The sequence below is a fragment of the Pempheris klunzingeri genome, chromosome 2 (genome assembly GCF_042242105.1).
Source record: "Pempheris klunzingeri isolate RE-2024b chromosome 2, fPemKlu1.hap1, whole genome shotgun sequence".
NCBI classification, from domain to species: Eukaryota; Metazoa; Chordata; class Actinopteri; order Acropomatiformes; family Pempheridae; genus Pempheris; species Pempheris klunzingeri.
Window position 1 is genome coordinate 10,465,781 of NC_092013.1, and position 23,474 is coordinate 10,489,254.

General features: G+C 41.3%; 1 protein-coding gene across 1 annotated transcript; it reads left to right on the plus strand.

Annotated features, from left to right (window-relative positions):
* The first annotated feature begins 2,929 nt into the window (after window positions 1-2,929).
* Window positions 2,930-22,343, plus strand: erbb3a (erb-b2 receptor tyrosine kinase 3a). Its single transcript, XM_070837486.1, has 29 exons — window positions 2,930-3,041; window positions 10,183-10,340; window positions 10,718-10,904; window positions 11,271-11,396; window positions 11,529-11,594; window positions 12,144-12,262; window positions 12,524-12,665; window positions 13,132-13,245; window positions 13,682-13,799; window positions 13,934-14,007; window positions 14,098-14,188; window positions 14,377-14,394; window positions 14,952-15,169; window positions 15,250-15,382; window positions 15,536-15,629; window positions 16,061-16,215; window positions 16,308-16,361; window positions 16,911-17,052; window positions 17,133-17,252; window positions 17,351-17,446; window positions 17,823-18,002; window positions 18,113-18,268; window positions 18,396-18,471; window positions 18,579-18,725; window positions 19,373-19,470; window positions 19,594-19,785; window positions 19,891-19,959; window positions 20,136-20,397; window positions 21,196-22,343. Exons 1-29 carry the CDS (start codon window positions 2,954-2,956, stop codon window positions 22,011-22,013), a joined length of 4,311 nt encoding a protein of 1,436 aa, XP_070693587.1. The 5' UTR covers window positions 2,930-2,953; the 3' UTR covers window positions 22,014-22,343.
* The last annotated feature ends 1,131 nt before the right edge of the window (window positions 22,344-23,474 follow it).

The following is a 23,474-nucleotide window of genomic DNA, read 5'->3' on the forward strand; positions in this document are numbered from 1 at the left end:
AGTGTAGGTCAAAGGTTAGGTTAGGGTGAGGGCAGCGGTAGTAGTAATGGTTATGGTTGGGGTAAGTCGGGAAATGAATGTGAGTCACTGTAATGTCCTCTGTGTGTGTGTGTGTGTGTGTGTGTGTGTGTTAATGGTGCCCTCAGCTACTATATGAATAAAAGAACTGATAGTGTCTCTGCTGCTGATCTTCTGCCACAACCACTTGTGATGTTGCTTGAATCTTTTTATGTTTCCTTGACCTTTGGCAGGTTGTTTCAGTAAGGACAAAAAGAACTTCTAAACATCGCTTCCTGGTAGTGGTGAAATATTAACCATTTGCTTTGAACACCCTTATTACAACTCAGACTAGAAAATAAGAAAGAAGCAACTCTTTTTTTCTCAAACTGGGTACTTTTTCTGACAGATGTATAATTCTGTGTAATTATAAAGTGTCCAGATGGAGAAACAACAACTTTGTTGGTAAGTGTGTGTGAGACAGACAGACAGACTGGAGCTGCAGGCAGAGCCAGTTTTACAGAGCAGCTCATCTCGCTCCCCCACTTTTACAAACAGACGATGTTTTCATCATGGAGCTAAATGACAAGATGACAAGAGATAAGATTTTCTGACCAAACCAGATATTAGTCTGAGGTCAGGAAGTGCACTTCCTGCTCTGCCATTTGACATTTTTTCTTTTGCAGCAGGAGAAGACAAACCTTCTCTTTCTTGAACATTATAAACATACAGACATTCAGCTGGTTTGAATGAACATTTGAATTGTTCAACACTGCAGGAAAGGTTTGATGGCAGTTGCACGTCAAACAATTTGCTGACGGCTGTTATGCACAACTGACATACTTTGGTCCTAAGTACGGCAGTAAAATCACACGCTGCAAGACTGATTCAGCAATAAAATAATCCTACATTAAGAAAGGGGTCAAAGCCCGACTGTTGGACAATCAGATCAGACAAATCGAAACCTTCCTTACGATCATGTGTGATGGAGTGACTCATACAGAGAAGTAGGAAGAGAACGAGTTTGTTTGTTTTTTTACAGTTATTTGTTGTTTTTAGTGGACAATATCAGAAGGGATGTGACTTGTTTTTTCAGCAGAGTAGAAGTGGTTCGTCCCCTGTGGAGGAGACATGGTTTCTTGTTATAAGTAACTGCTCTGACTGTAATGATAAAATGACTCAAACAAGTAAACAACAAAAAAAAGTTTCAGAATCACAGAATCAGACTGGCAATCCATGGTGGACAAAATGCCAAAAAGAACCTAAAACCCTGCCTGGGAGACCTGAAGTGTTAAGCATCAGAAATGAACTTAATAAATTAGCATTTTATGAAAGATTGTGGAAAGAATGAGTCAACAATTTAGCATGTCAGCTCCCTATTTGCATTTTCACAGTGACTGAACACAAAGATGTGACGAGTTAGAGGTGATATGTCCTCACATATTCATCAAATGTGCGATGAATGCAGAATAAAGGGTAAAAGCAAGGCCTAGCAGCACACTGTTGGTGATCTCACTCAGTTTATTCACATGGTGTCACCAAAAATCACTCAGGTATACACTGATAAGAAATGCCTCTTTCAGTTTATCCTCCGGGCCTTAAGGTGATCCCACTGTCCCCTGTTCCAGCGTGATGAGCGCTTTCGTGGCCTGTCATCCCTCTTGCTCTCTCTGCACACCGACCATCAGTCTGTTAAGTGTCAGACTTTAAAATGAACGCACGCTGCTCCATCTCTGTGCTTAAAGGTCTTTGGACTTGTTGACAACATTCTTGTGAAAGCTCTGTTGTGTAAATGGCCGCGGTGACTTTAGTGAATTGCTGCCTCGAGCACAGTTTTGTTGGAGCTGCATACACAGTGCACACACAGCAACTTGTGCTTTTTCTTTTTCATTTTCCTTTTTTTTTTTTTCGTATGAATATTTTCCCTGTACTTTTGCTCATTCCTATCATGCACTTAAATGATTTCTATCTTTCCACATCTTGATTTAAATTGAAGTGAAACTGTGCGTTTGTTGTCTTTGCCCCTAAACTTTGGAATAGTTTAGCCCTTCAAATCAGGTCATTCATTTCAACTGGACATTTCTTCACCCTTTCTTAACTGATGGCTTTAAAATATTATTACCGTTTTGCAATCGTGCAAAATGTATTGCAAATTCTATATTTATCGCACTTCTTTCTCATCCTGCCTGCATGATATTTAATCCTTTTTATTATGAAGCACTTTGTAGGCTGAACTTAGTTTTGAAAAGTGCTTAAAAAGGAGTAACTCACTTCACTGCAAATTCTGCAAACATCCAAACTGTTGGACTTTGCATGCACACATTTGATTTTACAAAATGAGTCATTTAAAGCTGTTTTCAAGTTATTGATCAGAAAACCTGAATCTACTAAGAGGAAAGCATTTTTTTTTAAGAGGATGCCGCCACAGTGATCAGATCTACACTGTTCAGACTCTGCATCCATTCTTGTTTTTTCACGGCAGAAAATGTCCTCGTATTTTCTCATCAGATGATCAAACTTTACAGTACGGTATTATGCATCTTTTGATCGTGTGTCCAAGGTTTCCGTCATCACGTTTTTATGAGCAGTCCTGTGGCTGCAGGCGGGTCATAAATCAGTGCCGGAGAAACTGGCGCTCCTGCCGCTGATTGGCTCCGAGCTGCGCTCCAATCTCTGAGCTGCACTGATTCCTCTCACACAGACCTGAGCGGGCGACTTGTCATGCTCAGTTAAATGACAAACACAGACGACGAACTGGTTTCCACCTCTGCATTTCGAGTACGAGAAGAAAGCGAAAGAAAGGACCGAGAAAGCGCTGGAACATCTGGATTAAGTCTAACGCCGTTTCTAAATGGACTCTCTCGGATTGAAACGGCTGATGACGATTTTTGAGGCGAAAAGGACAAACTTTTCCTCGTGAATATGTTGATTGTGGTTGTTTAAAACGTGAGCGAGGATGACCGCCCTCATGAGGAAGGCGCAACAGGTGCTGTGCGTCCTGCTGCTGTGCGCTCTCCAACTCTGCAGCGCGCAGACACAAGGAGGTGGGCACACACACACACACACACACACACACACACACACACACACGATCAACTTTTCCGTCCGGACTTTTCACTTTTCATACTCTAGTAACGCAGGACATCCGCCAGTATTTGCGGTGTGCCTTTGACAAACGGAGTAGAGCAGGTTACCACGCTGTTACTACACCTGTCCTGCCTCACACACCAGAACCTGTTCCGCACACGTAGAACTTGTTTGCTGTGAGTCACCTGCACCTCTCCCACGACTCTCTGTGTGCTTTATCATGTTTGACTCAATTATTTCAAGGTTTTGCGACAGAGGAGCCCAACCTTTCACCGTCTGCTGACTGACGACCACAGTCAGCTAAAACAGCCTTTCTTTACAATGAGAACTCTGATGTGTATGAATCTCCCTCTTCTCAGCATAAGCAGCGGTGGGACTAAATCTATAGCAAGACTATAAAGTAAACAGGCTTAAGTCATGTTTTAGGTGGTAAAAAGACACAAATATTAGCGACAAAATGCACTTACTGGGGAGCATAATGGCCTTTATCAGAGCTACATTATATAATAGGATTAATAATGATCCTGTAAACAGCACTTTGTGATTTAATCTACAAATATGTATCACATTTTACAGACTAATCATGTTTTATCTGAAAAATAAAAACATTTTAAGTAATGAGGGTTGCAACCAGTGATTATTTGCATTATGTTATTATCCACAATAAGATATTAGTCATTTAGTCCATAGAATATTAGAAAATAGTGGAGGAAACACCTGAGATGCTGGAATCTGGTTAAAAAAAATGCACAGCCGAGTGTTTCAGCTTTAGTTGTTCACTGTGATTTGAAATAAATGTAGTGAAGTAAACTATGATGGAGTGTAAGTAGAAAATAGCATAAGGTAGAGATCCTCAGGTAGAGCACATGTATGTTGAAACTGTACTCAGAGTTAATGTACTCTGAAGCGATGTGTGGTGTGTGTGAGGCGATGTGTTTCAGGCGGAGAGAGAGGTGTTGTGATTTGAATCTCAGTCAAACTCTGTGAACTTGTGCTGTGCTCTTTGCTCGTGTAGTTGCTGTCACCTGACTGCGGGTGAATCCAGTGGCGCTCTGGGTTTGAGGAAAAAAAACACAAAACAAAACAAAACAATGTGAACGTGAGATCATCGACCTTTGGGCAGCTGATGCTCAGGTGACAGAACACCTGAGCTAAACCCTTAAAATACAAAAACAGTCATATAAAGACAGTTTAACCATTTGATTGTTTGGAGGAGATTGAATGCAACTTAGACGCTAAATACGTTCTTAACATGAGTGTTGATGCAAACCTTTTTACTGAAACATTTTTAGGTATTTCAGAAGTTAATTTTGAGTTCAAAGCAGCATTTTCACTCACCGGTCCTGCTCTTTGAGCCAGATGTCGGACAGGATTTTGTTGTGCAGCAACCAGACGGCTATGAAAGATGCTGCTGTTGTTGTGTTGATGTAGAAACACTGACCTTTGTGAGAACATATCAGCTGTACTATCTAAAGTTAACCAGCTAGTCGCAATAGAATAACTAGTGGTGATGTAGTTTTTCCTCGTGTAGCTTTTATGCTTTTTACACTTTTGCATGCTTTAGGAGTTACACACATTATTAGGCAAACACATTCACGTTGTAAATTAACACAGGTTTTGCCAACTTGTAGTACTACCATTTATAAATACAGTTGTTGTACCAACAGGAAGTACAAGCCAGTTTAATTACCACAAACATCACCATCATGACAAAGTTGTGCACGTGTCAGCTTAGTGTCCCAGATGTTAAATATGTGATCAGATTGTAAGTGTGTGACACCTCATGAGTTCACTTTAATTCAAAGAACGCAACAACAAGTGGTACCTCTTTAAATTGCTTCTGTGCTTTTACAGGTGTGACAACCAAATAAGTGATGTGTCAAAAAGCAAATATGCTGCAGGTCCTGTTGCCAAAGCAATGACGTTAGGCAACTCTCCACGTCAGCCTCAATCTGTTCGCTGAGCACTGGAGCTGTCCCGCACTTTGAAAACACAGAGAAAAATCTCTCCGTTCAGTTTGTGCGCAACCTCTGGCTGCGAACCAGTGAATTCACCGTGAAGTGAAGTAGTTCATGTGCTCAAGTGTCCGTCATTGTGTTTGCGCGCGTGTGCGTGCACGCTCGCTTGTCAGGTATGCAGTAATCTCTGGCCATACTGTGCCAAGTTTCTGTTTACCCCAGTCATCCTCCCAACCGCTTTATTGAGCTTGTTTATCTCCTCCTCCCTCTTTTCTTTTCTTTCTCTCCCTCCTGTTGGAGTATTGAAACCCTGGTAACAGCCAAATGAAAATAAGAGCTGAACCTGATCCGTGCCGTGTTTTCGTCATGTGTTGGGTTACACTTTACTGCAGAGGACAATGACACCATTTTGCTTTGAGTTCACGTGCACTAGATGATAGCTGGTGATGGAATAAGTAGGAGGGCCGACATACTGCGGTGTTTGTAAAGAGTGGCACAGAGAGTGAAGTGTCAGCGCAGGCACACAGAGGCTTTCCTGCACATCTTGACGCACTGCCACACTTGTTTTGCACTGTTTCAAAAAAGAGCCATTGTGTGCCTGTGTGTGTGTGTGTGTGTGTTAATGTGTGAGTGTGTGTTGACTCTGAACCCTCCACCCCATTCCTTTTTTCTCCATCATCCATCTGCCAACACTGAAAGTCGTCCTTTGACAGCGTAAACCCACTCAGCCTGTTGAGATTTTCAGCCTCCACAGCTGCAGCTTGTGCCCTGTCTGTATGGCTGACATACCATGTTGTCACACACTGTACTGCATGTGTACACACCAGTTTGTCCCCCGCCAGAGTGGGTGGTGCTCGCCCCGTATGCATACTGCACATACTGTAGTATGTGGAAGGTTCTTGAACGTACGTGCGCAGATGTTCACGAGTATTTCCCAACAGGCAATTCAAATGGTGTAGAGTCAACAGCTCAAGTCATCCACTGATAGGACTGAGGTGCTCTCATGGCTTAACTAAGGTGGAGTAGATAAAGAGCTTCACCCTTGACCAGCTTATAAACTGACATCATTTCTATTGGACGGCTTTTAATGGGCAAAAGTTGGAGACTCAACTCAGTGTGATAATCCTGACGTGAATCATGCATAGAGTTAAATAAAGAAAATAAAATCAAGATGACGTTGAGGAGTTAAGATTAAAAAAGACATGATATGAGATATTCCAACTTTTAGTGTCTTTAGTGGATCAAACTAAAGACAATGAATCACTTTTCTTAATGCAACTCATTAGAGTCTTTTGTTATGCTGCGTTTATGTTGTTTATTTCTAGTCAAAGACATCGCAGTAGTGAAAAACAGAGCGTTGACAGTGAACTGGTGGAAAATAGCGGCAAAGCAAATATATATATATATATACTTACACACACGTTAATTAATGTGTTTTAGAAGTGCTGGTAGGCAATTTTGTTACCCTCAGACAGACCAGCTGTTTCCAGTCTTTGTGCTAAGCTAAGCTAACAGCCAGCGAATTGGAACATTTCTCAAAATATTGAACTATTCCTTTAACTTTCATTCGTTTGATTAAACTAATTATAAGCTGAGCTAAGTTGTTGCTGTATCTGTTGTTAATGAACCTTTACACCTATGTAATCCATTAAAATAGCTAATTTAGCATTATGAGCTGGGTTGTTGTTGTATGAAAACTCTCAAGTCAGAATAAAGGGAGGTTTCCCTGTTTTTGCCGTTCCTCTGACTTTGTGTAAATGCACCATTTAAGATGTTAAAACCTAAACACATTAACACCTGCGTCTGAGGCTAGTGCCTCTACTTCAGTAACACTGAGCATGGATTGTGTTTGCGTTGCTCGACTTGTTGAAAAAGTCGAGCATTACTTTGTTAATTCAAAGTAATGTGTGTTCCCAGAAACCATGTCCTGGTTAGTCTTGATAATCCACAGATGTCGCTATTATGAGTAAGACATTATTTCTGGAAAGAAAGCCTTGAGTTGTACAAACAAAATTCCATTCACCTCTGTTGCAGTGGCGGCAGGACTTTCCAAACTCGATGTTTAAAAATATCAGGAGGGGTGTTTTTGTCATTTGAGTGAACTGACCCTTTAATAATGTTGGTGCAGAGCCAGTTCCTGTGTACCCGATGTTCTCAGAAACGCAATAAAGTGACTCTTATCAGGACTTTATGGACGTAAGATGTTTCTCTCTCTCTCTCTCTCTCTCTCTTGAACACACACACACACACACACACACACACACACACACACACACACACACACACACCTGTAAAGTTAATGATCATTAGTCTTTTTATGCCATTGTTGATCCTGTTGTCCTAGGACTTTATTTTGACTCTAATGTTAGTAGATGGAATGTGTGTGTGTGTGTGTGTGTGTGTGTGTGCTGAGTTTTGTGTGTGACCTGTGTGTGACCTGTGTGTGACCGTGATTTACACACATTCCTCACAAGTGCAACAAACATCAACAGTATCAAAACAACAGCTGTATTGTTTTCACATAATAGTCAGAGTTGACTGGTTCATGATCATGCTCAGGCTGAGGTTAAAGGGTCACTTCACCCAAATAACATAATAAAAAAACCATTCATTTTACATTGAAAACATAGAACTGCTATCCAAAGAAGAAACAGTCCCTGAATTAACTCTATTATCCAGAATAAATGGGACACTGTTCCTGGAGAAATATGTTTCTGATGAGTTATTAAATAATAATGCTTTGAGTACAACAAATTACATTTCATTCGCCTCCACTGTAGAGGCAGATAAAACAAAATCTTGACAAATTGAATCAGAATTATTGACTAGCTGGCTTGAAGAAAATAGGTTTTTAAGCAGATTTAATCTTCATGTTCAAAAGCACGTACACACATTTGATTATTGAACGTTATTACTTCATTAATGTGCTGCAATAAAAGCTTGCACTTTGGACACAAGAGCATCGGTGAGATCTGGCGATTAGGCCTGGCTCGCACTTCCTGTTGATCCCAAAGATGCAGGATGGAGGCCGACCAGTCAAGCTCCTCCACACCAAACTGGGAACGACTGTTTCTTAATGGATCTTGCTCTGTGCATGTGGTTATTGTCCTTCATTGTACTGCCTGCCTCACTACTACTCATTACATTATAAATATAAGATACGTAAGTTTAATAAGTGTATGCTGTCCCAGGGAAAAAAGTACAGCCAAGTATACACTTAATGTAAGTATATTTAGTATACTTCCATTGATTAATGTACTTAAAGCTAATGCTAATCATATGTCATAGGGCCACTAAAGGCAGACTTGCATACAATTAAATACACTCGACTGCTTGAGCCAGCATTAAGATGCAGTAAGACATCTTTTTTCCTTGTTGAATCATTGTTTCAATACAGTTTTTCAAACTTAAAGTTAAAACATATTTGGAATAAAGTGCGTTTTTAAAAAGTATTGCATTAGTAAAAAAAAAAAAGGAAGAATTATTTGCATTATGCCTTATAGTATATCATAAATAGCCCCCTTTTAGTACGTTGCTAATCATTTTATTTTAAGTTTACTTAGATTTGGTCTACTTGTGTAATTTAGATTAATTTCCCTTCCCAAACAGTCCCCAACCGTGAAAAACCACCCAGACCAGAAGCATATTGTGTATGTGACAAGGGCGTAAGTGCATGTTTGTAATTTTGTGCAAAGTATTGATTCCCAGATGACGCTGAGATCAACAGTCATGTTGATTTCCCCGTCGTCTCTGTCCTTTCCTTCTCTCTGCTGCTTCTCTCCAGTCTGACATTTGAATAGCAAAGCAGCCTTCAAGTGAAGCTGAATGGCTGAACTCCCACAGACCATAAACAAAGCTTCGTATGTTTGTCTCAGAGACGAACATGTCCTGTACACAATCCTCAGCTTGTTTCACACTGTTACAGTACATTCATTCATAATGAACACAGTGACTTGTAGCAAATGGCATAATTTATAAGAGCTTACGCTGATCCCTCATAAATGATTTAAAAGGATATGCTTAGTTTTATTTGTGTTGTGATTGCCATTACGTGACATTTGTTTTGCTACACGTCTTTCTTCAGTCATGAAACTGTAAATTTATCAGTAAAATGCAATGAGTGAAATGATGTAAAGGATGAAGCTGGTTGTATTCTATATTTCTCCTATTGATGAAAAAATACGATGGTGAGATACGATGGTGAGACCAAATCCAACCAACGGTCTCTCATTACTTTCCGACATCTCCAACTGTCTGTAGTATTCAGGGAAAGGTGACTGGCTCATACTGAGGACTTAAAGCTTTAAAAGTGGGTCACAAATATACAGGACTATATAAGTCCTGACGTCACCTACGTTCCCCTAGCTTCCGTAACTCAATGCAACTTCGCATTCAACATTTCTCTCATCTGTCTTTCCCGGGAAAAAAACGACATGTCTTCCTGTGGTTTGTTGTTTGAAAAAACTGCAGGTCCTATTTTCATGCAGCTCACAAACAAGCAATTAATAAAGGATCTGGACTATTGGCCTTGGAGCAGCATCAGTTATTAGAAATTGAAACCTTCATAATTTTAACAAGTTTTTAACAATTACTCTGTGAGCACAGAAAAAATTCCCATGAAAATTTACCAGCGAGGGCATCCGCTCTGTTTGGTATTTTTTTCACCTTCCACTGCGTTCGCTCTCAGCTATAAACCCTCCACTCGTCCATGGACTTGCTTCTTTTTTCAAATAAATGTGTAAAGCTTGCAAAGGTCGAAGAAACATTGATAAATAACAACATAAGATTTTCAAATAAGTACCATCCTTATCTAACCATATGCAGCGACCCAGAAGCTCTGGTTTCATTTTGTCTCTCAATATATTTATATATATATATATTTATATTTCTTTTTTTTTTATTTCTTAAAACAGCTGGGCGCTGGAGTTTCTATCAAACATTACTCAAACAGGAGTAAACTGTCTATTTGTTGGGGACTATTTTCAGTGGTGGATTAATACACATTTGGCATGTTAGTCAGTATTTACAGCGTGTGTGTGGGATTAACACACCAGTCTTATCCTGTAAATGAGTGTATCTACTCTAAACCTATTGACATTAAAGGCACTCATTAACAAAAGTTAATTCTTTACTTTTACAGTGATCGTTTGTTCCGGCACCCAAAATGTTCTGAGCACGACGGGAAACTCGGAGATCCAGTACAACCTGATGAAGGACATGTACACTGGCTGTGAGATCGTGATGGGTAACCTTGAGATTACCATGATGGAGCACACGAGAGACTTCTCCTTCCTGCAGGTGAGGCTTCGAGCACAAGGAGGCATCACAATAACACATCTGTAGTGAGCAGATTACCTGTTTTCCTTTCCCAGAACTACAGTATATAATGTGTCATTGAGAAGAACATTGGCAGGGTAACCAGTCTAGACAAGGATCCCACATCTGAGGCTTCAACCAGCTGTTTGTCACTGTGTATAATGGATGATGTCTCTGTCTCAAATGCAGAATGAGCTCATTTATGTCCAACCCCAAGTCTTTTTCTAAATCAGTCACTTAATTACAGTCATGGTGACTCACAACACAAGCAAAGCACGCCTCTGCTTCCACTGATAACAATCAATATGACCAACAGAAGCAGTACTTTCTTTAATTTCTTTCATTTTTTACCCCTACAGTCCATCAGGGAGGTGGCAGGCTACATCCTGTTCGCCGTCAATGAGTTCAGCCGCCTGCCGTTGGACCACCTGCGCGTCATCAGAGGCAACACTCTGTATGAGAACCAGTACGCTTTGGCTGTGATGGTCAACTACCAGAAGGACGGGCAGCACGGCCTCCAAGAGCTGGGCCTGACACACCTTACAGGTACACAGGAAATCCCTCCGTTTGTGTTTTTATGTGTGGGAGGCTGGAGTGGAGGAGATAAGAGCTCAGGGTGGATGTGACACTTGGTTACTGTTGGAGATCCCACACCCACACAGTGCAGCCACACCTTCGGAGTACCGGTCGTCGGAGAGCAGCGATGTGTGTATTTGCAGTGATGTGAAGTCCCTGGAATGTCTCGTGTACTAAACTGCTCAACTGCCAGTGTAACATGAGCCCTTTATACTGCGCTTGTATGTGCTGTAGTAAACAGCGAACGGCAGAGTTCAATAGGATGAGTCATAGGCCTGTTTGGACTTGCTTTGCTAATTGTCTTTCCCCATTTACATGTATGTGTGCCGCCCACAGAGATACTGGAGGGAGGAGTAAAGATCATCCAGAATAAGTACCTGAGCTACGCCCCGCAGGTGAACTGGCCGGACATAGTGAAGGATGGAACCGCTCATATTATGATCGAAGGCAACGGGCCTGAAAGTGAGTGGAAAGGATGATTAAAAACACACATGAGCATCAATCACATTCTACTCCAATATGAGACGTTTTATTTTCTGTGCTTGAAAATGTAAAAAAAAAAATGCACTTACTGATGATGAAATTATATCTTAGAGTCGTGTCATGAAGCATGTGGAGACGTTCCATGTTGGGGTCCAGGAAATGACACATGTCAGATCTGTGAGTGACTTCTCTATTTCCCATCTGTCACCTCAGTTCTGTAACACAGTGGTTCCCAAGTTGTGGCCAACTTAATCAAAACAAAAGAGAGAAGAAGTAGACAAATTGTTCAAACAAATTCACATATTAAAAACCCTGTTAAGTAATCAGTCATCAGAGTAACAGAACAGGTACACAGCTGACAGAAATATCTACTGTCAGTAAGACAGAATATAAAGCTCTAAGAAATGCTGGTAGGCTACATCTCAACCACAACTTGTAAGAAGGCTTGTGTATCTCATTACCATTCTTGTTTCTCTATTTATTGATTTTGTTAAATTCTGTATTCATCCATAAATCCACACAGTAACACAGCCTTAATATGCAGATACTAGTTTTTCTATGGTGAGCATTCTTTATATTTGTTACTTAATAAACCAAGTTGGTTCATTACATAATCTCTAATAAATTCCTATAACAAATAACCACGGTGTAATTTTTAGCTAAAAATGTTGTGGATGTTGTATAAGTGAGCATGAGCAAATAAACATACTATTAACTTTCTTCCAGTGACAAAGACTGTGTGCGCCCCTCAGTGTAACGGCCGCTGCTTTGGTAGAAGCCCGAGCGAGTGTTGTCACATCGAGTGTGCCGGAGGCTGCACTGGACCCCTGGATACAGACTGCTTTGTGAGTCTGCAGCTTCAGTTTGCCTTTTAACACAGAAATAAGGTGTATAGGTGTAAATATTAAGATGAATGATGGCTGAATTTCTGTCTCACTGTTATGACGTACTGGGAAACTTGAGCCATTTTTAATGTTTTGAGTAACATCTGTATTATTCCTACCATGACAGGTCAAAATATGTGCTGTGTTAAGGGCCTGTTGTTGACATAGACACACAAAATAAATCTGTTTTAGCCTCACAGTGCTGTCTATGACGTTTTACAGGCTTGTAGGAACTTCAACAACTCCGGCTCCTGCGTGCCTCTGTGCCCCCAGACCCTCATCTACAACAAGCACACATTCAAACTGGAGCCCAATCCCAATGCCAAGTACCAGTATGGCTCCATCTGCGTGGCCCAGTGCCCCAGTGAGTCCCTCCACACGCTGCCTTAGACCCACATGTTCACACACACTCACAGTTTAGATATGAACGCACTTTTCATGTTCGTACAACACTGTGTTCATCATTCAAAGCTTTCCATATGATGTTTAAAACAATGCACACATGCCCATAGGAAGCACACTGAGACGGTCATGGTCTCCATGCTGACAACAGATTGGGAACAAATTCCACAGTTTCACATTAAAGCCAAACTATCCAGATGTTTCAGCAGTTAACCAAAGTTACAGTCTTTTCAGTTTAAAATTCCCTCTGCATTTTGTCCTCCATGTCTAACATTCAAATCGCATTAGGAAAGGGTCTCTTCACAGCCAATAGGAGAAATGGGTACAGCGACCAAAATATGTAGTTTAAGCACATGAGTGTTGTTTTAATACAGACAAATCTGTCCTCTAATGCTGTTTAAGTTGCTTTTCTGTTTCGTGTTTTTCAGCAAACTTTTTGGTGGATGGCAGCTCATGTGTGAGCAATTGCCCTTCTGATAAAATGGAGGTGGAGAAAAATGGTGTGAAAAGATGTGAACCCTGTGGAGGCCTCTGTCCAAAAGGTATTTAAACAAAAGATAAGAGCTGAAATAGGCCTCGCCCTCTCTGGTCAGCAGAAGTTTCCTTTACTTAAAAAAAAGTTCTGCACTCAAAAATTAATTTTACTGTCTTAAATTTACTTTATTAATGAACAGAGATGCTATTTAAAAAGTATCATAATGTACAATAATGTTAAGCTGGTCAAGATGGAGCTGATTCGATCGTCTTTATTTACTGCAAAATAACTGTAGCTGTCAAATAAATGTACGGTAACTGAGGTAAAAAGTCTAATATTTCCATGTAAAATTTATGTAATTAATAAAGTAGCATAAAATTGACATATTCAAGTATCTCAAAGTTATTCTTGAAAACAGTATCTGAGTAAATGTACTCAGGTGCTTTCCACCGCTTCATATGTTCTTAACTTTTTATTCCTCCTCCTCTTCATCTTCCTCCCAGCTTGCCACGGCACAGGAAATCCAAACAGACAGACCGTTGATGCTCTTAACATCGACAGTTTCATAAACTGCACTACGATCCAGGGCAGTCTGCATTTCCTAGTGACTGGGATCAAAGGGTAAACCTCTAAGAGTTGACGTTTTTTTGTAAGATAAAACAGAGCTTATATTTTATTTAGTATTTTAATCTGTGCTTTTTGGATCATTTTTACTGTAGGCCTTTATTTTTTCCTTCTTCTTTCTCTGTTCAAAGCGATGATTACAACGGTGTACCACCTCTCGATCCAGAGAAACTGAAAATCTTCAACACTGTGAGGGAGATTACAGGTGTGTGTTTGAACTGTCAGCGTACTTTTGTTTTTAATGTCACGTCACTGCGTTGGCAGTCTGGTTAAGGCACAATGTCTCCTATTTCAGACATCCTCAGTATCCAGTCGTGGCCTAAAAGCATGTCCGACCTGTCAGTCTTCTCCAACCTCCAAACAATTCAGGGCAGAACACTTTACAAGTGAGCGGTTGTTGTTTTTTTCCATCTCTGTTCTATGATTGTTTTTGTTTCTCTTTTTGACGAAGGTCATGCTGTTATCATATTGTAGCATCTTGCGCTGTATTTCAGACTAAACCTTCAGTGGTGTGAATCTGATTGTCTCTTTGTGTCCTTTATCTCTTGTTATTCTTCACTTTTACCCCGTTTAGAGGAGTGAGCTCCAGAAGGTACGGTAAATATTTCACATGCCGCCTGTATCTGCCTCTTCATGTACAACTCAGTCTCAGTTTAAAATCCTTTTTCCTGGTTTAGATATTATTACTTTACATTATTCTTACAGGGTATATCCAATACTGGGACTGTGTGATTGAGTTGGTTGTGGGCACAACTTTTTAATGAGTTCACACGGTTTTCTTGCATGCTGTTTCTCAAGAAAATTAGTGTCTGTCTGCAAAATTTTGGAATCTGAGAGTATTTTATGGAAACAAATGAAGGCCATACACTGAATTCCTGATTATGAAACCTGGAAACCCAAGACAGATCTGAAAATAACCAGCTGAATCTGAACAACTTGAATATCTAAAATTTCTGTCTGAATTTGTGAACCTTCACATTTTTTTGGAATTCTTGGAATTACCCTCTGAGAAACTCAAAGGAAACCTCACAAATTCAGAAATATTTTCAAATTAAAGTAAAATAATCCTTTCTTTGTTTCCAACAACAACACAGTATCGTCAAAGTATTCATTTCTTACAAAACATTTAATAAATGCCTGCTTTTTCAGGGGCTACTCTCTTCTGGTGATGAAGATCCCCTCTTTGACCTCTCTGGGGTTACGCTCGCTGCGAAAAATAAACGACGGCAGCGTCTACATCACAGGGAACAAGAGGCTCTGCTACCATGACACTGTCAACTGGACGCGCATCTTCAGCAGCAGCTCCCGCCCGCAGCGGCGCCAGAAACACATCGACATCAAGGAGAACAGACCAAGAAATCAGTGTGGTGAGTGACGGCATTTTTAACCAGCTCCCCAGTCCGTGTCAATGATGGTGCAGTAATCTTTCATTCTGCTGTGTCTGTAGTTAATGAGGGCCACGTGTGTGACCCCCTGTGCTCCTCTGATGGCTGCTGGGGCCCGGGGCCAAACCAGTGTCTGTCCTGTAAGAAATACAGCAGAGGAGGAACGTGCGTGCCAGACTGCATGTTCTTAACCGGGTCAGTCGTCACAAAACAGCTTATAATATGAATAATAATATTCACAGTGTTTGCTTTAATGTGAGTAATGTTTGTGGTGGCGCAGCTGTTTCAATGTTATCTGCAGTCTGTTAAAAGATACTGAAAGTGATTGACTTTCTGCCCTGAATGCAGGGAGAGGCGGGAGTTTGCCACTCAATCAAGGGAGTGTCTGCCATGCCACCCAGAGTGTAAGGTCCAGGAGGGGAAGGAGACCTGCACAGGCCCGGTATGGTTTCCTCTATTCAGTGTCACTCTTACACCAGACGAACAATTCAAGTTCTTCCAGCGCAATCTTTGTGTTATATGAACTTTAGGTGTGTTGCTCCCACCTGGTAGCATCTCAGTAGACAGTTTATACCTGTTAAAGGCCAGTGTTTCCTTGCCACTGTGGCCTAGGACTCACTCATGTGGGAACACTTCATTTTTTAATCCTTAATCTTGAATTGTTGAATCATTGGTCGTCTCTTAAATAAAGAGCATGGTCTTGACCTGAAGATGTTTGTTAGAAATTTCAGCTATATGAATAAAAATTGATTGACTGATTGACATAATTAAGCTCCATATTGCCACTGACTTTGAACAATTTCTTCCTCTTTGAAAATTTCATTCCTCGCTGCTGTCTTTTCCACCAATTAAACCGTCCCTCTTTGGTTTAAGGGAGCAGATCAGTGTGTGGCATGTGCCAGCCTGCGGGACGGTCCACACTGCGTCTCCACGTGTCCTGAAGGCGTGATGGGAGGGGAGGAGGTCATCTTTAAATACCCCAACAGGGAAGGCAGCTGTGAACCATGCCACATCAACTGTACCCAAGGGTGAGGAATGACTGGCGCTCTTTCTGTGTTCATGCATCTCATATGTTTGTGTTATATTTCAAATGTACTTCTTTTCTGTGTCTTGTGTTTAGGTGCTACGGTCCAGAAATTGGAGAATGTGTGGGGGCGCCCCGGTACTTTTCAGGGTAAGTTGCTCCTCATAATCAGACATGTTTTGAATAGTTTGGATTCAGCATCAAGTGCTGAAAATGTTACACCTCTGTCACAACCGGACTCTGAGGCATGAACCCAAATGCACGACTCAACACAGAGGAATTCAAGAAGTATTTAACGACAAGTTAATGTAGGAAAAGTACAAGGCCAACTAAAGGCCAACTAAAACACAAGAATCCAAAAGCACAAAGGACTATATACATATAATATATATAATACTGTCTCTCTGACACAATGGACAAGACAAACTGGCACAGGACAAAGGGTGACGTGGATTGTATATATACACACACAGGTAAGTGAACACAGGTGTAAACAATCAGGGCGGGGCAGACATGCACACAGGTGGGAAAACACACAAAGGCAGGAAGTAAAACTGACAAACAAAGGAAACATAAACTGCAAAGTAAAACAGGAAGTCACAAGACAACATAGACACGAAACAAGACTAAACTATATAAAACAACTTAACATCATTTACGAGACGTGACAAGCACTTCTTCCTTTCCATCTGTCATCAGACAAGCGACCATGGCCATCACACTGGGAGTCATCGCCCTTCTCTTCGTTTCATTCTCTGTTTTCGTGCTGACAGTTCTGTACCGCCGAGGTCTCGCAATCCGTCGCAAGCGAGCCATGAGGAGATACATGGAAAGCGGAGAGGTCAGTCAGAGTCTGAAGTCTTCATGATGCTGTTGTGCTTGTGACAGGCTTGTTTTGATGTGAGGTCTGTGTGCCTTCAGAGTTTTGAGCCGCTGGATCCTGGAGAGAAAGGAGCTAAAGTCCATGCTCGGATCCTGAAGCCCACAGAGCTGCGTAAGATGAAGCTGCTGGGCAACGGAGTGTTTGGATCGGTCCATAAGGTAGTAGTGATTGTAACACCTGTCTATGCAACCCTCCACATGCACATTTGAAATCCATCTAACAAATTGTGAATCTGTCTTTATTTCTTACCCGACAGGGTGTTTGGATCCCTGAAGGTGATACAGTGAAGCTCCCTGTGGCCATAAAGACAATTCATGATCGCAGTGGACGGCTGACCTATGAGATGACAGATGTAAGAAAACTTCTCTTGTGTATCAAATATTAACTGACAGAAGACTTGAAATGTGGCTCTGAAAGGTTTATTTATCCAGATTATACTGAACATAGAGAAAAGTCTATTAAGCCGTAGAAGCCAGAGAAATTTGAGAAGTTTATATGGCCATTTTGATGCATAATCTTGCCTTTTTCTGTGTAATATGAATCCATTGTAACTGCCGTGAATCCAGGCTGATAACAGCTGCATTCAGAGCCAACTGTCTAGCATGCAAGAAGTGAACATTTGATACTCAAAGGATAGATGTTCTGTGCAGTATTCCTTTAAAACCTGAATTAAAGGTTGATATTTACTGTAAAAACCCTTAATGATTTTACCTAAATGTTGACTGCAGCACATGATGACGATGGGAAGCCTAGACCACATTAACGTTGTCAGGATCCTGGGTATCTGTCCCGGTGCCAGCCTTCAGCTCGTCACCCGGCTCCAGGGCTCCCTGCTGGAGCATGTCAGGAACTGCAAGAACAAACTCAGCCCGCAGAGGTTGCTCAACTGGTGTGTTCAAATCGCAAAGGTAAAAGACCAACCTTTCTTGTTTGTGGGTGTGTGTGTAGGCTATTTCTGTACAGATTCACACATAGTTTGGTCTGTTCCACTGATAGCCCTGTTGTCCTTCCTCATCAGGGTATGTATTACCTGGAGGAGAACAGGATGGTCCACAGGAACCTGGCTGCCAGAAATGTGCTCCTGAAGAACAATTACACCGCTCAGATCTCAGACTACGGCATTGCAGACCTGCTTTACCCCAATGAAAAGAAGTATTTTTACAATGAGGCTAAGGTCCGTGGCCTGGTGGAAAACATACGATAGACAAATGAGTTCTCAGTAAAATGATCAAAGTTCATTTTGACATTGCTCATTGACCCTTGAAGTAATCAGTAAAGATATTTTCTGTTCATGTGTTCAGGCACCAATCAAATGGATGGCCTTAGAAAGCATCCTGTTTCGCAGATACACACATCAGAGCGACGTCTGGAGTTATGGTGAGTTTTAAACCACCTTACACCACGCAGTTTAATATTCAGTGTATGCGAAAACAGTGGTGCAGGTGATGAGGTTTCAGCTCACTCACTCTGTCACCATGATGCAGGTGTGACTGTGTGGGAGATGATGTCCTACGGGGCAGAGCCGTACTCCACGATGCGTCCACTGGAAGTCCCTGATCTGCTGGAAAAGGGCGAGCGTCTGTCCCAGCCTCAAATCTGCACCATTGATGTCTACATGGTCATGGTCAAGTGTGAGTGTCTCTGTCCCTTCTTACATCTGAACTACAAAAAGTAGCAGCACTAACACAAACACACACTTCTCAGCCATGTCTGCCCAAAGTCTGTCCACAACTTTGTTCCACACTGAAAAATCTCAACAACTATTGGATAGATTGTCATTCAATTTGGTAGAGATATTAATGGTGCTCACATGATGAATTCACATGATATTTGGTGATGCCATGACTTAACCTCTAGCGCCACCATGTGGTCGACATTTTTTATTTTTATGAACTAAAAACTCAGACGATCCCAGATTCTTCATCGAGCACCATCACCAGGATCCTTCCTGCAGCAAAATGTTAGCTTATTGCTTGTCAAAACATTATTTGTCATGTAGTTAATTTCATTTGAAATTACTATTATTATATTAATTTCATTTGAAATTACTATTATTATATTACTATATTGTGTCATTTTAGGAAAATTGCACTTAATTTGCATATTGTGTGAAATGAAAATATATACTTCAGGATGTGAAATATGTGTTTGTCTCCTTTTAAAATAACTGACAGAGTACCCCCCAATTTTAGTTAGTTTCAGATGCTCTTTATTGTGCATTAGTTTGAACAACTCCATAGAATTGAGGCAAACTGTGGCTCTTGTTTTTAATTTCCAGGTTGGATGATTGATGAAAATGTCCGTCCAACATTCAAAGAGCTGGCGAATGAATTTACCAGAATGGCCAGAGACCCGCCTCGCTACCTTGTGATCAAAGTAAGAAAAGCCTGTGGGTTTATCAGCGACCATCCAATTTGCTCAGCACCTTCTGTTTATTGTGGAGCTTCAGTAAAATGTTACATTCGGTATGTTAATCCATGTCTCACCTCTGTTCTCCAGGAGGACTGCAGCCAACAAGACTCACCCCCAGATGAACTTGCCCAGCGAAGTGCAGACCTGGATGACCTGGATGATCTGGACTTGGGGATGATGGACCAGGAGGGGGGGGTGGTAGACGGCATGACCCCAGCCCCCCACTACCTGTCTCAGTCCAGGAGCCTCAGTCGCCTCTCCAGGGTGGACACTCACAGAGTAAGAGACACCACTTCGTGTCAATTAAATGGCCAGTTTATGTCTGGAAAGGTCTTTTATGTTTTCTCCTGGATCTAAATCTCTCTGCTATCTTTTCTTGTAAAGGTGGTTCTTAATTCACCAAGTGTAGCTGGATACCTGCCCATGACCCCAGGTGTTGACAACCCAGGACAGGTAGCTAAAACTGGCTTTAAGCCACCTTGTATATAATTATTTTTTGGCATTTTTGTTTGTGCATTCAGTGTTTATAACTGAGCAAGTCTTTTTTAAATTATATATTTACAGACATCGTCAGCACATTCCTCCTTGTCATTACACTAATAGAGATGTGTTTGTGTTGTCTTGATTAGGCCATGTGGCCGTCACGCTCTCGACTAAACTCAGCCCGCACTGTGTCTGAGAGCTCGGAGGGCTGTGGGACAGCGGTGGAGCTGGAGATGAGTGAGGACTTTTCTCTGGCAGGGAGCCTGAAAAGACGACGTCACCGTGAGGACAGTGCTTACATGTCACAGAGGGACAGCTCGTCCGGAGGCCCACCAGAGACTCCATCGCCAGAGATGGGGGAAGAGGACCAGAATGGATACGTGCTTCCTGGAGACAGCCCAGAGAGAGGTGATCATCATTCATATTTGTTGTCTAATTGTGTTGTTAATTAATTTGGCCTGAACAATATTCCCTGGAAAAGGAGTAACAGCCCAGGATGCCTGGGTTAGAAAAGCTGGGACACAACCACTATTTTAAGGAATAAATGCAAAACTGCCATGTTAATACCATGTTCCTCATAGCTCCTACGTGTGATCATATATGTTTAATTACGGGGCATGTTAAATTTTTTTTGCAAAAGGTTATCTTCTTGATTGAAGGAATAGCTCAACATTTTGGGAAATATGTGCTTTTTTGTTGAAAGTTAGATGGGAATATTAATATCACTGATATACTGATATCACCCTAAATTAAAGCTAAGCTAAGCTAAGCTAACTGGCGGCTGGTGATAGCTTCATATTTAGCAACCAGACATGACAGTGATACCAATCTACTCATCTGACTCTGGGCAAGAAAACAAATATTTCCCAATATTAAACTACTACTTTAATCATTTCTTCTAAGAGTGTGCAAGCTCAGTTCTGTCAATATAATATTTTTGTTGTAAAAGAAAAGAAGAAAGGGGAAAACAGGTAGAAAAGCACATTCAAATACACTAAATATGCTAAAGTGTTACAAAAAAAGGAAAAGGGGCCACAAAGTTGTGCACATCCCAATATTATATCAAATGTATTGGCAAAAGGGCAAAATTACCATCAAGAAAAAAGATGCCTGCATACTGAAAAGTTGTGCAGCTACAATGTTTTTGGATCGCACTGTTATCAGATACTACAAACCTCACTTTATACATTTTCTGTACTTTTTCAGACACCCTACTTTCCTCATCTCGAGTCACCCCTGGCAGGACGGGCAAGTTTCATTCATCTGGGCTCTTGGATGACCCAGATGAGGAAGAATATGAGTATATGAACAAGCAGACGTGTGTAGCACCGGTCTCGCCCAGGCATAACAGCCACTGGCTGAAGCCAAACAAGAAGCGCACCTCCTCAGTATCGTCACAAGCGATGGCGTGCTCAGGTGATGCCACGCCATCTGTGGAGGTCAGGGGAGGTCACGTGAGGAGCAGTCACAACTCAAACTCAGAGCAGCAGGGAACCAATGAAGTTGAATATGAGTACATGGACATCAGGGGTAGTGAAAAAGAAGAAAGCCCTCTAGCACATGACCCTCCTCCTACTCCTCCTCCTCCTCCTCCTCCTCCTCCTCCTTCCCCTCCTCCTCCTCATGTGAGGATAGACAGAGAAGTGGAGGACGAAAAGGAGGATGAATACGTGGAGGACAGCAACTATCATTACACAAACAGACAGCCGAAGCTGCGACAAGCTCTTCGAGAAAATAAGGAGCCGAAGATAGAAGGAAGGGACGAGGAGGAGGCGTATGAGTATGAGGACATGGACAGCTTTGCTGCCTTGCAGCCTGGAGATGCAGTGGTGTACCAGAACCTGCAGAGGGAAGCGGAGGGAGGAGTAGGAGGCTCAGAGGCACATCGATCTGGGTTTGAACCCTACGTAAAAGTGCGAGCGGGGGTCGGGGTCGGGGATCCTCCAGCTGGGGACAGATCTTTTGACAATCCAGACTACTGGCACAGCAGGATGTTCCTGAAGCCCAAAGCAGTGCCTACATGAAGAACATTTTGAATCCCACAAACTTTCCCCTGAGACGTATTCATGAAGGACCTGGCACAGGATATGCAATCAAAAGTCAGTAGTAGTAACAGTAGCCTATCATACAATTTCAAAAATCCAACTTGTGTGACTTTTTCACAGCTTCGTTGTCTGTTACAGGCTGACATCAAGTATTTAGGATTTGGGACATTTGCAGAAATAATAGCACTGAGTGTTGAAAACACTAACAGAAATGAACAGATTAAAAGCTTTATTTTTCTGTTTACATTTTATAATGAACAAAGCTTTCCAAGCAAAGTTTCTAAGATCAAATGCTGTTTTGTTTGGAGTTGACCATTTATGTTTTCAGACCTCTTTTAATGATGATATATGAAATACATTTTGTACTCAATAAAAATATTTTGAATAGCTATTTTGAAGCTCCAACTTTTTGTTTTTGTTGTTTTCTTCTATGGTCTTTGCCTTCATGGAGCTAAACAAATTGTAATGCATATCCTCCAGATATTGCATGTTTTACAGGGCCAGAGTGACCACCAGATGATCTGATAGGAGCTTCAAATGAAGGTGAAGAGGATGAAGAGTGAGTAGATAGAAGATAAAGTAGGGGAGGGGTGAGAGGAAGGACAGAAAGGATGCAAGGTAACAGAGAGTAAAGACAAATACGTAAAGATGAAGAAAAGGAAAGGTGGAGAGGTAAAGGAAGGAAAATGAAACAGAGGAAGAGAAGATAGAGGAAAAGGAGGAAGATTTAATTGTTTCAAATTCAGTTTGTCCAACATGGAGCCGAAGTTAACACCTAGTCAGTTTTTCTTAAACATGATTTGTCTCAAATTAACTGACTAAACTCTTTTTTTTTTGCCATTGTTTGGGACAAACATAATAAAACTGCAAAACATCATATCACATAAGAGCTTTGTAATTGCAGGACTTTATACTGTGCTTTTGGATCATGACTCCATGTGGGGTCATTTGCAGACAAGGTCACATGAGATTTTTAATACAGTGTTTATATGTGTCACAGTAAGTCCTTCTTCTTCGACCCATCAAAAACCACCTGCACTTAACTGGGTTTAACAAAGCTGCAAAGTTCCAGTTGCTTTAATACCTTTAACAATCACTCTTCCAAGTATATTAAAGCAGACAGATATCCAGTGTCCACAACAACTATTGTCTTCTGTTTTTCATTATTGTGTCTTTGATGTTTAAAGACAGTATATACGAGAATAAATTAAGGGAGAAATACAAAGTAAAAAAAGTGATACCTCAGTTGAATCAGTAGTTTTGTTTGATTACACTTTCAATGCTGATAAGGGCACCTGACTATTGTTTTAAGACAAACCTGAAAAATTGTGATCCTTAAATGCTGAACTCAAAGCATCGACTTGTGCACAAGAAATATTACAGAGCAGCCCTTTATTTTGGCGGCTCGGGTACGCCGTGACGTCAGTATACGTTAGACAG

What these genes read in the sequence shown, in the direction of transcription:
- erbb3a (XM_070837486.1), top strand. Translation starts at nt 2,954, where the DNA reads ATGACCGCCCTCATGAGGAAGGCGCAACAGGTGCTGTGCGTCCTGCTG. An exon ending in GGGCCTGACACACCTTACAG is followed by an intron (nt 10,905 to 11,270) that starts GTACACAGGAAA and finishes TGCCGCCCACAG; the next exon opens with AGATACTGGAGGGAGGAGTA. An exon ending in AGGAGACCTGCACAGGCCCG is followed by an intron (nt 15,630 to 16,060) that starts GTATGGTTTCCT and finishes CTTTGGTTTAAG; the next exon opens with GGAGCAGATCAGTGTGTGGC.